The sequence below is a fragment of the Callorhinchus milii genome, unplaced genomic scaffold (genome assembly GCF_018977255.1).
Source record: "Callorhinchus milii isolate IMCB2004 unplaced genomic scaffold, IMCB_Cmil_1.0 Scaffold2, whole genome shotgun sequence".
In the NCBI taxonomy this organism is placed as follows: Eukaryota; Metazoa; Chordata; class Chondrichthyes; order Chimaeriformes; family Callorhinchidae; genus Callorhinchus; species Callorhinchus milii.
Window position 1 is genome coordinate 85,164,885 of NW_024704743.1, and position 19,335 is coordinate 85,184,219.

General features: G+C 39.5%; 1 protein-coding gene across 1 annotated transcript in view; it reads left to right on the forward strand.

Annotated features, from left to right (window-relative positions):
* ctdp1 (CTD (carboxy-terminal domain, RNA polymerase II, polypeptide A) phosphatase, subunit 1) overlaps positions 1-19,335 on the forward strand; it is a 178,576-nt gene that overhangs the window by 70,953 nt on the left and 88,288 nt on the right. Inside the window, exon 11 of the mRNA XM_007900578.2 lies at positions 5,286-5,463. Coding sequence (XP_007898769.2) covers positions 5,286-5,463 — 178 coding nt within the window. The remainder of the gene's footprint in view (positions 1-5,285; positions 5,464-19,335) is intronic.

Consider the following 19,335-nt stretch of genomic DNA (forward strand, 5'->3'; position numbering starts at 1 on the left):
TGCCTCTGTTTTGCACAATTGTCCTGTGAATGACTTTATCAAAAAAAAATTGCAATTTAGCCAAATTTTGCAAACACCATAAAAGACAAGGAGACACAATTCCCTAGTAGATTGACTCAGAGATCTTTGTTGTGACCTTCATAAACCTATTCATAATAATAATAATCCTTGAAATTGATACGTTGCCTTATCATGCCTTTGAGACGTCTCAGAGCGCTTCACAGAATATACTGTAAAGTGAATTGACTGTACACTTTGTGGGAAACCAGAACGCGGCAACTAATTGCGTACAACAGTGTCCCACAAACAGTCGTGGATTGAGTGACCAATTTAAAAACAATAAAAAAATTTAAGGGATTATTACCCCCGGAAAAGCAATCCGCCCAATGACTAACAACCAGGTTCCTACTTACTACTGGCTAAACAGAAGTGTGTGGTGTAAGGAAATTTGCCCAATGTTTCACCCTGCTGGGGATCAAACCCAGGTCTCTCGCTTGCGAGGTGTGTGCTCTAACCACTGAGGTACAGGACTCCATGCTCTTAAATGCTCTTGGACTCCTGGTATCTCATCCATCCCCATTTTGCTGCTTGGATGCTTCACTCTTCCAACTCATGTCTGCTGTACATCACTCACTTTTACCATCAGTGGCTGAGCTTTCAGACAGTGAAACTCTCAAAAAATCTGTACCCTCTACAACAACAACTTGGATTGATTTATATAGCGCCCTCACGCCGGACATCGTCTCAGAGCACTTTACAGTGACGGATCCCAGGACCGAGCCAGGAGGAGGGGGAGGAAGGTGACCAAAGGCGCGGTCGAAAAGAAAGGTCTACCCCTCTCTTTGGTGATATCACCACATGATTTCTTTAAAGCGCCTTCAGAAGTTATTAGTCTCCTTATTTAAGGAAGGATGTACTTGCCTTGGAGGGCGTGCAGCGTAGATTTACTAGGTTAGTACCAGGGATGAAGGGGATGAGTTACGAGGATAGGCTGGCCAATTTGGGCCTATATTCTCTAGAATATAGAAGGATTAGAGGGGATCTTATAGAAACCTATAAGATCATCAAAGGGCATGATATAGTAGATAGTGGGAGATTGTTTCCCCTGGTTGGAGAAACTAAAACCAGGGGTCACAACCTTAAAATCAGAGGCCAGCCCTTTCGCACTGAGTTGAGGAAGAACTTCTTCACTCAAAGGGTGGTGAATGTATGGAACTCACTACCCCAAAGGGCTGTTGACGCTCAGTCCTTGAACATATTAAAGACTTAGATAGATAGATTTCTTATTGCAAAAGGGATTAAGGGATATGGGGATAAGGCAGGGCCAGGTTATTAGCTGGCATTAGATTAGAAGATCAGCCATGATTGAATGGCAGGGCAGACTCGAAGGGCCGAATGGCCTACTCCTGCTCCTACATGTTATGGTTATGTTATTCTGTCTCAGCGCTGCTGAAAAAAATGCAAGTTGTTCTTTTAGAAGTGGCGAAAAAGGAGTTCTTAATCTTATTCACAAATTTCTACCACTTCCATTAACTCACTGAACTGGTAGAAATTCATGAATAAGCTTGTGTTTGTCGCCAATAAACTCTCAGACATACGCTGAGTGAAAGAATAAATATCATCCAGTTCAATTGCATCACATTTTTTAGGAAAATACTGAATTCGTTGTGTAGTTACTAAGCACCTGTGTTTGGTTGGTTACACTGCAATAACAGTGTATAGAAAAATCAAACATATTAAATATATGTACACTGCTGTAATTGGAACCAGTGAATGGCTCAGTGGTGCGTAATTATTTACCTTTTGGTTGATTTACTTCATCAGGTCTGTTAATTAGAATCTAGTGAAATCAATCATTCCTGCCCATCAATTGTAAATAAAGGCTAATAATATTACCACGGTGACATCCTGAAGCGGAAGGCCGTTTGGTCCATTGTGTCTGTCTCCTTCAAGAGCAATCCTTTTAGTCCTATTTACCTGCCCTTTCCCGATATCTCTGGAACGGACTCTTTTTTAAAACTTTAAAAAAGAGTCAGCTGCAGGGGTATAGAGAAAATGCAGGTAAATGGAACTGAAAGGATTCATTTTGTGGGAGCCAGCAAAGGTATGATGGGCCGAATGGCCTCCTTCTGTGCTGTCCATGTGAATGTTCAAGTACTTACTGCAGGATCTATGTGCAATTGACATCTAACAATACAGGAAATACATGATCTTCCATCAACACAAAAAGGTTGCAGTGATTAGAGTCGAAAAGATGTCAGTGAAGAATGGAAGTTTGAAATCTAAATATCCAGGTGACATTTTATAGACTACTGAATCAATTACTTTGCAGCTTTGTAACCCCTTACACACATTTCCATTTGAGTTAATACTGAGATGCATTTTCTGGTTTGATGGCAATGTGTAAACAAAATTTTCATTTTACAACTGCGGGGTGGGGGAGAAGGTTAAGCCCCATTTGTGCGATTTTAGCACGGAGATTATGAAAAATAGTTGTTTTCCAAAGCCAGGTACTTTCAGAGTAATGAATGTACATAAAGTACTTGTCAGACATTAAAAGGACGACTCCAGTGACCACTTAAATTCAATACTGTCTGTGCCTTACTTTAAAAGACATCAGGATTGAAAAACATAGCCCTTGCAATCATAAACATTGGCCATTCAATAAAGTGGCAATAACTCCAAGGTTGTACTGGATAATAAAGCCACAACTATATAATGGTGGGAGATTGCCTTCCAGTAAATCCTACTTTCTAGTTTTGTGCGTTTCAAATGTTTCTTGCATGCAACTCTTTGCTATGCACATTTAATCTGTTATTGAGATATTTTTAAGTTAATTGTCTTCCGTTCTTTTAAGCGCTCGGGGATACTACTCCATGTGAAGAGCACTATATAAATGCAAGTTGGTGTTGTAGTTGCTGAACTGTATAATAGTAAACTATGTGTTAATGTTGGGATATTTCAAATCCCTCTGTGTTTAATATAAAATCTGATTATTACTTATTTCTCCTATCATTTCTATAACATGTTGGTATAGCTTTTACAAAGTCTGCCAACAAGAATGAATCCAGTAATCCTGACAAACTAGCTGTGGAATGTTTCTTGGTCCGATCAGGACTTGCTGAAATCTTGAGCTGTAGCAGCAATGTTCCAAAAGAAACCCTGCATTAACTTCTACAGATTGGAGATAATACAATGGCAAAATTCCTCATTTAGAGCATTTAATTTGTAATGTTTTCCTTCCATGTACATTGCAATTTTTTAGTGAGATTTCTGAGAAAATAAATATTAATTTGGATTATGATTCATGAAGTGTACTAGGCAATCATGCATGTCAGAAACTTGAGTCACACCTAAATTGTGACACAATTTCCCTCAAAGGTAAAAATACATTGCTGTCAATCGGCATTACATTGTTATATGTGCAGGTAATTTTATATTACGCTGAATTTGTTGTATGATTTTGGCCATTTAAAACAAAGTTGTATTTATCTATATCCAATTGATAAAATAGAACGTTAACTGGTTGATTACATTATCTTTACATAGTTTTCGCCACGGTAACATTTTTCATAGATGGTACAGGTTTTGAACTTCGGAATTAAGCTGTCATTGTACTGGTGTGAACTTGTGCCAAAAGAGTTGTAATTGAGCTTGCGCTGTCTTGTGTGTCAGGTGAAGCAGGTTCTTCAAACTGAGTTATCTGGTTTCGTCTGCTGCTCGAATGTAGTGCAGGCAGAGCGCTCATTGTTAGAAGTGCTTCAAAGATACTTGGGTTCACATATGGGTGCCCTGTGCTTTGAGAGGTGGACAAATGTTACAAATACAAGATACAGAGATAAAAGAATTGCGTTGTGGTGTTAATTATCATTGGTGATAATTATCACTTTGTAGAAATTTCTGCCCAGTCGATGTTTGGCTTTGTGCGACTCTGACTCCCATCACAATGGTCCGGGTCAAAGGCACCTGCTGAGGCCATTGGACTTGTGGCTTTGGCTGCAGTTAGCAAGATACAGGTTAGCAGAATTTAAATCTTTAAATTCTGTTCAGAGAAACGTTTTTAAATTTGTTGATCATGGACATCTTGAGAGTAGGTGGTTTTATGTAGAATTCCCTTTTCGGTGACTTGCATGAAGTCCACTACAGTTAGATTATCACTGGGGATTATTGCCTTTCTCTACCCAAAATGTCACCGAAGGAAGGAATCTACACAAACCATCAGCCCTTTTATTCAGGATCAAAAATCTTGCTACCCTGACTTAGAAAGAAGATGAGCAATGTAAATGTGTGAATATCTTTTTAAATTTGTATTTATGCTCCATGAGAGTGAAATGCCTCTGGTTGGCATGATGCAGATAAGTATAAAATAGGTTGGATGCAGCACAAAGCTGCACCTGTTCCACTTCAACAATGCACTTTAACCCTATGCTCTGAGTGTCTCCCTAACCCTAGTATGAATGTTTACACTTGTACATGGCCTCATAGTGGTCTTTCTGAATCACTGCAAGTTCTTCATTATTGGGTAGCTTTGGCAGTGGAATAGTAACTGAGTTGAGATCCTCTCACTCGTTTTCAAATCCCTTCATGCCCTTGCACCTCCCTACCTATCCGATCTGCTTAGCCCCAACTCCACCACCCGCTGCCTATGCTCGGCTGGCTCTGGCATCCTGTTTGTCCCTCGTCCCCTCCACTCCACCATCAGTGGCCGTGCCTCCAGTCACTATACCCGAAACTCTAGAACTCTCTCCCTCAATCCCTCTGCCCTGCCCCCTCCCTCCACACCTTTAATTCCCACCTAAAGATCTTTTTGATCGTGCTTACGGTCACCTCCGGTTCCCCCGGGCTCGGTGTCAGACTCCGCCACTGTCAAATGCTCCAGGACACTATCCCACATAAAGGGCACTATATAAGTGCAAGTTGTTGTAAATGCAAGTTGTTGAGATGGTCAAAACTTATTTTACTGAAGATCTTTTTGCAAGTTTTGGAGAATTCCTGCAAATGAGGGTGACGTATTTCTTACCAGAAACAATCTCTATTTTTGCGATTACTTATTGACGAATCTCACTAAGAAGTACTAGAAGTTAAAATTCTGTGTTACAGTTATGTTATCTTCTATTCATACTGTGGCTGTGCAGTGTGTATTCTGCTAGGAAAATATGTTGCAACGCATAAACTGTGGTATTTGGAAAATGTGACCCTCCCTTTCTCCCCGGCACAACAACCCAAATGTTCTTGAGTAAAACATTGTGTGTGCTTGCCTTAAAAGAGGTTATGTTGTCTTGTAGAGTTGTACAGCCACATCAGCACCAGATGTTAGATGAAGATGAATTGCCTAACTCCAGTCAAAGTGAGGAGAAACCTGGTCCATCACGAGCTGGAAGTAGAAAGCGGCAGCCTAGCATGTCTGAGACAATGCCCCTGTATACACTCTGCAAAGAGGACCTGGAGAGCATGGACAAAGAGGTGAGACCAATGGTGGTAACAGGAACAAGAGGAAAAATAGTATTAGCCACAATAGTCAATTCTAATTGTAAACGTATTTGTAAATATATATATCTATAAGTAAACACACATGCACGTGTTGGGATGCTTGTGTGGAATCGGTTTTAGGAGGCAGATTCGGAAGCCTGATCAACGGTTAAGGTGTTGTCATTAAGAAGGTTTCAAACCTATTGATCTAGAAATTCACTCCCCCTCCCCCCCATCCACTTTATTGTAAATGATGCCTTGTTTTTGTGGTGAATTCAGTGTGTTGCAGTGTTGTGATCTGCAGTGATCACTTCAGACTCAACAATCTGTAATGCTGATGAAACAAAATGCATGCATATAAATAAGTTCTTTGGTAAAAGAAGAAACTGGTCATGTTGATGATGGCTGTAATTGAATGATTTGCCGTCATCAGCTAGCTGTTTCTGTGAAAGTACAAGTTGTTCTAACTTTTCCTGATAATAATATACACATTTTCAGCTTTTGCCCGGGGGCATGTTTTGAAGGTAAGGTCGCATAAAAAGCAAGAAAAAAAATCAATATCTTGTAAATACTATTCATTTCCCTCCTAAATATCAAAATTGCTAAACTCTACAGTTTAGCTCTGAAATAATGAAGGTGACAATTCTTACTTTAACATCTTTATCCAATCGGTTTGTGTATCAGAGGATTGATATAGCAGGAACTGGCCCATCATACCCAACTGCTCAAATTCCATTTCCCTGCTCTTTCCACGTACCATTTTATGTTCTTCTAAAAAATATTCATCACATTGTCAAAATTCCCTCACTATCCATCTGTGGCAGAAAATCATGATATTCTTTGGAGAATAATTATCTTATTTAGTTGCTTTTCTTTGGAATCAATAGCATGGAGGTCCTTATTGTAAATAAGAGAGGGAGTCATTTTATTTTAATGCAAAGGATGTACCCAACATCAATGAGAGCCTTTCAGGACTACAGAAGGAATCGTCTTAGTGTTCTAGTCACAAGTTTTGGATGTACACTGGTAGATGTGTTGCTAATGGGGTTGAAAGAACAATAACAACAAACAGCAAATGAGATTTATATAGCGGCTTTCACGTTGGCACGCCACTTGTAATGAAAACAATATTTGCACAATTTTGGCTCCAACCTGAGATCTATGTTATCTATGTTTTAAAAAAGGGTAATTTGGAAAAATCAGGTGGAATGTCTCCTTCTGTGCAGAACATTTCTAAGGTTTCTATGTTTTCTTTCCTATCAGGGCCAAAGTCCCGCAAGTCTGTCCCTGTGACATGCAGGAATACTCTGTTGAAAACAGACTATATGTTGGGATGTGCTTTTTCTGATTGCCTGGTGCTATAGCTTTGTGTGAATATGACGTGTTGTTTGGAATAAAAAAGACTTACTGTCCCCAGATCCAACTTGATCAGTTTCTTGGTGAAAACCAATGAGCAATTAAACTCTGAAGTTTTCTTTAACCTCTGATTGTGCAGGACTCCAGGACATTTGTCCACACTATACATGACATCAAAGAAATCTTGTGGGAAATGGATACTTAGGCTCAATGGACTTGTGATCAATCCTACCTGAAATTGTTATCATTCTACTCTCTGACTGGTCCCAGCAGTAAAGGAGATACAGTATTTTCTTCAGTAGAACTTATCAATATCCCCATCTGTACTTGTATCATTCAGTCCTCTCGTAAAAGAGATAAGAAAAGAACATTCCAACAGCTACTTTTGATAACAGTTTCTGAGCAATCGGTTTGTTGACAAAGGTTTCGTCAAACTTGCCTCAGTGTGGATGAGTGATACAATAGAACCAGTATGTTGTGGAACTGCTCCTAATTATTTGCTCTTTCAGTGTAACGTGGCAATGATATTGGAGTAATTTGGTAGCTCCGTGACTTTGATATGTTGTTTTTCCCCTTACCATTTGTTAAGGACGGGCTCCAAATAAATGTGAGAATACAGCAATTTATTTTGAGTTTTATTAAAATTAATTGTGGCAACAGAATATCCACTCCAGTGATTTTTGTTGTGTTATTTTCATTCTGAACTGGCTGTGACATATAACATTATCCCTTTGATGTATTGTTGAAAGAAGGTCACAGCCAGCATTCACTGCGGTGCCGTTAATAATAAGAGATGGTCATATAAATAACAAAAAGAGTCTCCCAGTCAGTGTACAGAAAATATATTGTATAGTATATTGCTTAATTCAAAATAAAAAACTGAAACTTTAATTTGTTTCTGAAAAGACAACATTTGAAACAGCAAAGCCACTTCAGCTGAAATAACGAATATCTCTCTCTCTCTCTGTCGAACACATTTACTTGTTACATTTAGCTCTCATTTTGTCATCTCAATAGTCTACTGAACCCTGCAAGTCATGTTTCGTGCAACATGTTGAATGATGACATCTTGTAGATTTTCTTTTGTGAAACAATAGTGCATTTTGTAAGCTCTAAATTGAAAATCCTTTAAGTTAGACACAACTACTGCTAACTGCACAACTACTACTTCATCAAACAATTCAGTTAGGTTAGACAGGTGTGACCTACCCTTGACAAACCCAACTCCCCCTGTTCAACTTGTGCCTATCCATGTTTTTCTTATTTTTATCCTTGCATGTTGCCTCACGGATAATTAATTCCAATAACTTCCTTACTTCTGATGTCAATGTTATTATCCTATAATTACAAGGATCATCTCTACTTCCTTCCTTGAATAAAGGTTTATTAGTCATCTTCCTACATTTAGTATTATCTTGGAGTCCAGCCACTTCTGGAAGATCACAACCAATGCTTTGCCCACCTCCTCCCAGCCATCTCCTTCAATATCCTTGGGAGAAAATGGTCAGGAATAAGTAATTTATTTGGTTTCAACTACCTCATCTTCACTATCAAAGTATTTACAATGATCTTCTTTAGCTTATTTTTACTAATTGTTACACCTCCCTACATGTGTCTAAATGTCAAGCGCTCCGGGACGCTACCCCTGAGTAAATGGCACTATATAAATGAAAATTGTTGCATATCATTGTCTCTTTCTATAGGGAAAAACAAAACTGAACTTGAGTTTAATAGCTCTCCCATGCCCCGTCCTCAGTTATCTCACCATCACGTGTTTACGGTTGCACTTCTTTTACTGCCTCTTTTTTCCGATAGTGCATATAGAAGCATTCCGAGAAGCCTTCTGGGGTGAATATTTGATTCTCTCTATGATAATAATAATAATCCTTGTATTTGATTTTGCCCCTTATCACGTCTTTGAGACGTCTCAAAGCGCTTCGCAGGTTATACTGTAAAGTGAATTGACTGTATATTTTGTGGGCGAAATCTTTAATTCCTGCTATTTTTTTGCTCTCCTTACAATATTTCTGGTTTTCTTTTAGTGCCTCACCTAGTTCCATTCCATTACATACTTTCTGTTTTTTCTCTAAGATTTATATATGGCAGTTTCTTCTCCTTGATGCTCACTCATGCCTTCTTTGTAAACTGCAGCTGTTTTGCGTCCAAAGTATTAATTTAGCATTTCAACAGTCTCTACTTATTATGTAATTATTTCCTTTCTAAATAGGCTATGCTTCTGTTCTGTTGATTTATCTCATTAAAAGTTCCTCTTATCCTATGTTATTTAATCCTAATTTCACCCATCAAAATTTGCCTCTTTTAAGTCTGGGTTAAGTCTGTTCCCTGAACAACAAAGGAGAATGCGTGGTGAAGACGGGCAGAACTGGAATTTTCAAAATTTAATTGAATGATGGAAGAACAGTGCGTTGGTACAGTGGGACTGCTCACTGACAGCCAATAGGAGAAATCCCCCTTTCTTAGCACATAGGTAGGCGAAGATGTCCAAACAGCATTTGCAGGTGACCTTGCCATGCATCGCTGACAGACAGACTGCATCTTTCGTGGTGTTCATTAGCGCTGTCTTTCTCAAACACATCTATATTTGTTTTAAATCTAGTTTTCAGGCAAAGCATCAAAATATTGGCAGCACAATTCACCCACCAGACTGAATTAAGAAAGCAGTTGTAGATGGAATGTGTTCTTACTGGAAATGTATAGTACCTTAGGAACCAGGAGTAGGCCATTTGAGCCTCCTCCTCCATTAAATCTGCAGCAACTCTTTTAATTTCTCTTCTTTATATCTCCCAATATCCAGTGCTTCAATTGACAGGCCATATCGACCTGTCTGCACCCTCAGCTCAACAGGCTCCAGCCTTCTCCCACCCGATCCGCCCCACCATCGGCGGTTGGGCCTTCACCCTCTCTGCCCCCACCCTCTGGAACTCTATCCCACTTGCTCCCTGTCTTGCCTCCTTTAAGGCACGTCTCAAGACCCTTCTCTTCGACCATGGCTTTGGTTACCCTCCTATCCCTACCTTCCCTGCCCCCCCACCCTTCCCAATTCCAACCCTTAGCTTGGGTCTAAATCCCTGACTGTCCAGTGCCTTGGGACGTGAAAGGCGCTAAACAAATATAATTATTTGTTGTTGTTAACACCAAAGGAACAACCTACAAGAACATCCTCAGTTAACTGTATAAGAATTTGTTACATGAACTTTCAATTTGTACAATAGCAGTGTATTGTTGTTTTGTTTCTTGCCAAGGTTTTTTTTTCTCCAATGAGTTCAACTCCTGTCTTCTAAATACCCTACTGCAAAAGAAGTTCTATGGGTATCCTCTGGTCCTTTCTTGAAGTGACTATTCACAAGGTCACAAAATTGGTTTACATGAAGGTCTTTTGGCCTATTTGATCTCATCCTTCCAGAATACCAACCCACTATCTTCACATAACAGCCTCAAGCTGTTTTTTTTTAAAAAGAATGAGTTAATTACCAATGACTTGCTCGTATTTAAAGCTGCCTCTGATCTTTGTAGAGCAGACAAAATTGTAAAGATGTCAATATTTAAAATGCCAGAAAATGCTCAACATTTATAACTGATACTGTAAATAAAAGGTTAAGATGAAATTTTAAAAAAATGAGAGTACGACAGATTGGGCTCACCTTATGGCCCACAAACTTGAAACTCGATTTGGTTGTGATCGGTGCCATGGATTAGATATTAAGCACAGAAATGCTTTGTATTTGGTTTCTGCCACATTAATTAGTTATGTCAGCTTGAAATGATCAAGTTTAGAATTACATTTTGGTACTAAAATTTAAATACATTTGCAGGCATATTATGGAATAGTTTCTGGACATTTGAACAGAAAAACCTTTTTGAGAATATTTTGGCTCAATTTTGAAATCCGAAGCACAAATTCAATCAAATGTTCTTGTGAGGGGTGCAAAGTGGATTATTTGCTAACTTCTATTTCAGCCTGGCTCAGCATTCTTGCCTCTAAGTCAAAAGTTAGTGAGCCCTAGCCCTGTGTTGCAACTTTGAACCTACAGTATAGATTGACACTCCAATGCAGTGCTTGGAGTGTGATGCATTGTTGGAGATGGCATCCTTCAGATGAGACGTTAAACTGATGTCCTGTTCTGTCTACCTGCTCAGATAGATATCAAAAAAACGATTGTACTATTTGAAAAGAGAATTGATTTTCTCCTGGTGTGCTGGCCAACAGTCCCTCATGTAAAATTTGTCATTCACTTCATGGTGATTTGTGGGACATTGCTGCGTGCAAAATTGCTTGCTGCTTTCTCCTTAAAAAAAAGTCACTACACTCTACAGTCAATCCTGTGTAGCGCTTTGAGACCCGACATGAAAGGCAATGTATCAAATGGAAGGATTTTTATTATACTAGCAGAAAGCTTTACAATGAGAACAATATAAGAATTGGGTTTAACTGAAATGATCAGATGATTTGTGTGCCCCTTTGCCAGGAGGTTGGAATGGAAAGAATTGTTGCTCATAGAGGGAAATAATGTGGTACGCATAGTGGAGATGTTTTGGAGCTTTTACTGGAGCCTCTGTGAGTTCAATGAGTGCCTTTACCTAGGGGCGGGTTGGTCGATAATGTAGTAGTTTGTTTTGAGGAGGCAGGCTAATTGACTTTATAGCTTTTTCTTATATTTTTATTTGACAAAAGGAAAGAAAATGTTATCAAAAGCAGAAATCTCGTTCAAATCTGCTGTTGCTCAAGAACCAAACGGAGACCTATGTTTCATTTTGAAGGGTAAAGGATGTAATCTCGGCAGATGTATTATTGAAAAGGAACCCATTAGTTTCAGAGCTGCACTGGAGAAGAAAAATATTTCATTTCAGCTCCACCGGGTGTTGCAGAGTGTACCATTTAGTGATGACAGCTTATGCATTTGGAAGATAAATAACCAACTAGCAGCTGCCTGGACAGATTTATTCACTAAGATTTCCATGTAGTACATCTCGTAGTGAATGAGTTTTCACTTTATTATGTTCTGGTGTACAAGTAAGGTCACATGTCCAACTTAGACCTTGTGTGTTTCTCGCTTATTATTAGTGAGTTGTATTGATATGAAACCAGCTTACAAAGTCACCCGATCTCCATTGGTAGCACTCTTGCCTCTGAGTCATGAGATTGTACTTTCAAGCCCATGTTGGGACTTTGAGCTCGTAATTCAGCATTACGAGCAGTAAGGGGTCGGGATCAGGGAGGGTGAAGAGCAGGTGGGGAGGGAAAAAGAGTGACCGAAGGTATGGTCGAAGAAGAGGATCTTCAGACGGGTCTTGAAGGAGGCAAGGGAGGGGGGCGAGGTGAAAGGACTGCTGGATGGAATTGCAGAGGGTGGGGGTAGAGTGGCAAAAGGCCCGCCCACCAATTGTGGGGGGAGCGAGGTGGGGGACGTGAAGCAGGCTGGAACCCGCTGAACGGAGGGAGCGGGCAGGTTGATAGTGGGTTAGGAGGTCGCAGAGGTAAGGGGGAACAAGGCCACAGAGAGCTTTGAAGGTGAGGACCAGATTCTTGACCTGGAATTTAAATGACTTTATGAAATATAATTGCTAGTATGCCATCCCTATAAAATGTTTGCTTCCGTTCAGAAAATTGTGAGTTTACAGAATTTGACTGATTCCTTACCTTCTGAGAGCAGCAATGATTTTCCCTTCAATTAAGAATGATTAAGTGAAAGTATTTTCATCCTGAGGCTCAAACAAGTGATTACGGTTAATGTTTGTATGTTAATGTATCGAGAACCAGGGAATTGAAGAAAAATTTAGTCTGATATCCTTTTATAAACTGCTGTGACTTTTACCTCATCTCAGTTTGTTCCTGTAGCAACATATTGGATTTCTCTAAAGAGTGTCTATTGAATGGGTGTGATAGTACCTGTAATTCGAAGCTGGATGCATTCAAATGATTTGAATCGTATTTCGATTCTGACAGGCTTTTTACCTCAGCCGATTACACAGAAGTTAATAATGTTATTTTACTTGCAGTGATGATTTAGCCATCGATTTAAAAATCAGAGGAGTCCTGTAGCTCAGTGGTTAGCACTCGCCTCACAAGCAAGAGACCTGGGTTTGATTCCCGGCAGGGCGAAACCTTGGGCAAGTTTCCTTACTCCACAAGCCTGATAATAATCTCTCGAAAAAAAACAATAAATTGGTCACTTCACTACTGTTTGTGGGACATTGCTGTGCGCAATTGGTTGCCACGTTTCGCTCACAACTATACAGTCAATTCACTTTACAGTATATTCTGTGAAGCGCTTTGAGACGTCTAGAAGACGTGATAAGGCACTCTATCAAAATGCAAGGATTATTATTATATATTATTAAAAAAAAGCCTGTGCAGAGGATTTTTCCCCTTTTATGGTACACAAATGTTGATTAATGAAGCTTGACTCAGTTGGTAGCATGTTCACCTTTAGGTCATAAGACTGTGGATTCAGGCCAGACCTTAAGCTTGTAATTGAGGCTGGCACTCCAGTGCAGTAGTGGGTTGGAGGTCCAATCTTGTGGATTAAGTATTTAATCAAAGTCCTTTCTGCCTGTTCAGTTGAAAGTTAAAGATCCCATGTTGTTGCTAAAACTCCTCTAGGCAAATTAGTCACTCAATTCATGCTGGTACTCCTTATGGTAAACCGATTGCTATGTTTGCGTTCAAATAGACAGTCACTACATTTACCTATGAAGTACTTTGAGATGCTTTAATTATAAATGATATACAATGTTATTATATTGTATTGTCTAATGCTATATGTATTGTGGGTGCGTGTATGTATATATATTATACTGTGTAAGGTTATTATATTGTGGTGCATCAGGTGGAGATAGTAATGCCTTTGGCGCACAACTAAAAACAGAATTTTATATTACATAGAATTACAAAGAATGATATGGCATGGAAATAGGCCATTCAGCCCAACTAGTCTGTGCTGGTGTTTGTACTCCACACAAACCTTCACCCTTATATTTATCCCTTCTCCCTTATGTATGTGTTTCATTTTAAATATGTTAATGCCTTTTGTGGGACTAATGCCTTTGCTTCAACCACAGCATCTGGCAGTGAGTTCCAAATTCTCACCACCCTTTGCATAGGAGTTCCTTCTGAACTCCCTTTAAGATTTTCTAATAAATATATTTGTCATCCAGTTTTGGATTTTATCATCCAACAAATGGAAACAGCCCATTAGTGTCCATTTACTGAATCCATTCCTAATCTTAAACACCTCTATCAGATCCCTCTCAATCATTGAATCTCTAGAGAGAAAAGCTCCAACCTGTCCCGTCTTTCTTGATAGCCGTATCCTTGGTAACATCCTTGTAAATCTATCCTGCACTCTCTCCAATAATACAACAGTCTTCTAATTTGACGGCACAGAACTAACTGCACATGGTAAAGGTCTTTTTAAGGATTCATGTAAATTTAACATCACTTTTGTTCTCTGTTTCTCTGAACATAAAGCCAAAGTCTATGTTTACATTCTTTATCACCTTTGTCTACCTGTTCCAATGGATGTTAAAGATTTCTTGACACTATTTGAAAACAAAACCTAGAGTCCTAACCAACAATCTTCCAGATTAATTGGTCATTCACCTCCTGTCTGTTTGTGGGACTTTGATGTGTCCAAATTAGATGATGCATTTGCTCACAAGTACACAGTCACTTCGACAATAATTACTGTGAAATACTTTGAGCTGTTAATTAAACTCAATAAACCAATAGATCAAATGCAATGATTATTTTATGTGATCATTTACATAAAATGCCAGTGTAATCTTTGTAAATGTGACCGATCAGCTCTTGATTTTAAGGAGAACAAATAAGTGATGGGGACTACAGGAATAAATCACTATTTCGCACTTCAGATTGAAATTGTACTTTGATGGCATTTGATCCAATGCTAATTTGTATTAGGTTCTCTGTTGAGAATATGGTGTTCTGATGGGTTTCACATGATGATATTTTGGATATTTTGAACTGAAGGGCTTTTCCAACCCATCTTTCAGCAAAATAATGCTTCTCCCTATCCCAGCTCGCTCGTGTGTTATAACATCAGGAAAAACGAGTTCTTCCGAAGGACTTTGGATCATTCATTTCCATAACCCTAACCCTAATAGTATTAATAATCCTTACAATTGATGTAGCATATTTTATGTTGAGAGGACGTCTCAAAGAGCTTCATATAAATTAAAGTATAGTGACTGTATTTGCACACAGCAATGTCCCACATTCAACCAAGTGAATTACTCATTTTATTTGGTAGGTTGTTGGCCAAGACATTGGGAGGAAAGACTGCCTTTTTTTTAATAATGTCACAGTAGAAATCTTTAACATGTATCTGAACAGGCAGCTAGGACCCCTCATCCGAAGGACAGTACCTCTGGCAAAGCAGCAGACCCACCCCTAGTACTGCATTGGAGATTATGTGGGACTTGAAACCACAGCATTCTGACTTCGAGGTGAGATTGCTGAACCACGGCTCACACCTACACATTTGTGTAATTATGAAAAGGAAGTATTATGCTCTGATCATTCGTAAAACGTTATTGATCATTCTCTGACTGATCCATAATGTTGAGCGACTGTCCAATATCCAGAGACCTGAAATTCCATCTCACCTTATCCGGTTGGACCACTGTAAAATTTTAAGATTGCAGAAAATGTTTAAATTCTGACTTAATTTGAAGTTATTTCATAGTTCTTGAAAAGGACCAGTTTCCAAATTAAGGTTGAATTTTAGAATTGTCTATTATTCTACATGATCTTAAATTTTAAAGTGGCTCTACAGGCTAAGACTAGGTGGAATTTTGTGAAGTTGCATTTTTCGTTGTTTCCTGTTTTTCTTTTGTTTCCTTCTCCTTGTTTGAGATTTATCATTTGGGATATTAGCAAAATTCTTGCTTTTGATGCAGCACATCAAAAACATCTCATAGCACTTCACAGGTAATTGCTGTCAAATGCAGTGATGGTGTATTTTTGTGGACAAATGCTGCAGCCTATTTGCACACAGCAAGGTTTCACAAACAGCAATAAAGTGAATGACCAACTTATCTGGAGGATTGTTCGCCAGAACACTGGCAGAAATGCCCTTTGTATAGTGTCATGTAATCTTTTAACATCCACCTGAACAGGGAGACAGAACTTTGGTTTGACATATTGAAAGACGACCTACTGTTTACATTTTATTCATAAAATATTATTAAAAGTGTTACTTTGCAGCAACCAGCGCTGCACCTGGACTTTCCTTCTAACCAAATCTTATAGCTTCTCGCAAATCTTATAATACAGCACTTTCCCTAATACTGTGCTGGCGTACCAGCTTCAACGAGGAGCTCAAGTCGGAAAATAATTGTGGAACAACCTTCTGACTCTGAAGGGAGAGTGCTATTAACTCAACCAAGCTGACACACTTCATTTGCACAGACGTGGAACTTCAAAGTGGTTTGAAGATCATAAGAGCCTGGAACTGACAATAATTAGTACCAGCTGAATATATTACTCCTAACGTGAGATTGTATCGATTAACCTCTAGGGCACATCTGAAACACTAAGTTCCATAAAATGCAGTTATGTTTATCACTGGGATGGGTCCAGATGCAAGTGGAGACCTGAACCAATATACATAGAAATGGATAATAAATCCATTGCATCTTCTGCAAGACAGAAATAACTCTTTAAAGCTGATACATTGTTTGCCTTTGTGCTGAAAATACAGGCCCTGGGCTTTTATTCTCACCAAATATTATGCTGAGCATGAATATTCTTAAGAACATTTCATGTGGGTTAGATTTCACATGATAGGTTGCTTTTGTTTTGACCAATGAAATATAAAAAATAATGAAATTGACCGATTTCGGTTTCTCTTTCTGCATCTTTCACCTTAAGCCTTTATTATTCCTTCATGCAGAAGAACATAAATGTGTTACCTCTGGCCTGCTGGTATACTGAAGATGAGATGTTTTTGACTCATCGGTTCTGTCTGCCTGTTTGGTATTTTTTGTTATCTTTTTCTGCCCTTAATGAGTGACTGTAGTAAACAGTGCTGTGACACGGGCAAGAGGACACATTTGTAAACTTAAAACTATCAAATAAATATCCCATGAGTTTTCTTTCTCGTAGCAACTTTCAATGAACATCGAAGGAGAGTTGTTTCTTTTGGTGATTTATATCAAGTGCTGATGATCTTCAGATACAAATTGCACAAATCGCTTGCATTTATAAGACGAAAAGCTATATTTCCATGAAAGCTTTAAAGCTTTTAATTTTCCTTCGCTTCACACTTCTCCCAGACATCTTGTGTCTTTTAGATCACTTGTAAACCAGAAGCAGAGTTGCTTGGATTCGGCAGGTTAAATGTGTGTGCTTGCCCCTTCTCAATGGAGTGATACAGAATAAAATAATTATTCCTTACATTTTATACAATGCCTTTCATGTCGGGAGGATGTCTCGAAGCGCTTCACGGAATATATGATAAAGTGGAGTGCGCTTACCAGATTGTAGCTAAAGAGCAATTAAATCGACTAGTTTGGAATGGGTCTTGATAAACAACAACAACAACAAGATTCCATTTCGAGAGCGCCTTTCACGTCAGGAGGACGTCCCAAGGCGCTGGACAGTTGGGTCAGGACCCGAGCAGGGGGGAAATGGTCAAGGTGAGGGGAGGGAAGGGAGGGAGCGAGGAGGGGAAGAGAGTCGAGGGGAGCTGAAGGCTGAAGGTCAAAGAGAAAGGTCTTGGGACTGGCCTTGAAGGAGGAAAGGGAGGAAGCAAGGCGAAGGCACTGGGGGATAGAGTTCCAGAGCCTGGGGGCTGAGAGACTGAAGGCCCGGCCAGCAATGGTAGGGCGGTTGAGGCAGGGGATGTGGAGCAGACCGGAGCCAGAAGAACGGAGGATACGGGCAGGTAGGTAGGGGGATAGTAGGTCGGAGAGGTAAGAGGGAGCAAGGCCGTGAATGGCACGAGACTGAGGGCTATGGGGATAAACAAAGAATGAGATGATCGATGCTTTATTATTATACAGCTGGGTCTGTGAGATTTTATCTGTGGATAAAACTAACCAGGGTTGAAGAATTTTAGGCTTCAAATTTCATGAATGCTTATTATAGAAGTTGAACTGTGGTTTTATGATGTACTTTTAGAGGAAGGTAGTCGTTTGATATTGCAATTTGTTTAGTACAATTTGCATTTATATAGCGCACCTCACGCAGGGTAGCGTCACAGAGCACTTGCGTTTAGATGAGAATCAGTATAAATTATATTTGTAAACACTGTAACCTATCAAATTAATTGGAAGAAGAGGCTTGTGATGGGGGAAGAGCATGAGATAAATAATGACACTGGCAACAGGATTATTTTGGCAGTCTTTTTGATCATAAGATCTGGCATGACATTTGAAGGTCTATGTGCAAGACCATTTGGAACTGTGATATCTATGCCAAATGTTGTGCCTTGGCAGTTATTGGTAAACCTCATTGATAGCCAATTCTGACCAACGTGGTGTTTATATCTTAATTCACATTACACAACAATAACGTTCATTTATACATTGCCCCTCACACAGGGTAGCGTCCCAGACCACTTGACAGTGGAGGAGCATGATGCCGAGCCGGGGGGAGGGTGAGGTGACCGTAGGCACGGTTGAATAGGAAGGTCTTCAGACATGACCTGAAGATGGGGAAGGAAGGCGGAGGGATGGAGGAATAGTGTTCCAGAGTTTGGGGAGTAGTAGCTGAAAACAGCCAACAATGGTGAAACGGAGAAAACATAAAGAACGTGGATTTTAATACTGCCTTATATAGTTGAAGGTCTCATTTACAGTAATTATTGTCAAGTGTATTAACTTGACAATAAGCGCTTGCGACGCTAACCCACGTGAAGGGCACTATATAAATGCAAATGTTGTTAACTGTTTGCAGAAGTAGTTTACTGGTGGTTAACTGTTTGCAGAAGTAGTGGTCATTTTATGCATGGTAAAGGCCCATGAAAGGGTATGATTTGACCCACTAAATGAATCACCAATTATTCTGGAGGCCAAGTGCGCATCACTCCTTTGTTCAGAAAGTTGCTCTCCGTGATCAGTGTGTTAGAATAAATTGTTCAGAGAGGAAAGGAAACAGCAGGTGGAGCAGTACGTGATTGTAACCTTCTGTACAATGAGGTTGTTGGCAGTTTCTTTTCTTAGTAAGAATTCAAACAAGATGCCGAAGGCTGGAAGGAGATTAGGTGGCGATAGACTATGCTTGCTTTGGGGAAAAAAGATAAGATTATGCTTTCAGAAACATCACAGAAGTAGATGGCCCATTTTAAATGTTTTTCAGCCTCACTGCAAAGCTTTAGAGACCGACTGTAAGCATTGCAATCCCCCTAATTCCTTCAATGCAGTGTGATTTCTTGTTGGGTGTGAAAATTTCACCTGACTTTCCTGCTGAGGCTTCTTAATGGTGCTAGCTCCTTTGCATGTATTTCTCTGGGTTCAAACATCCAA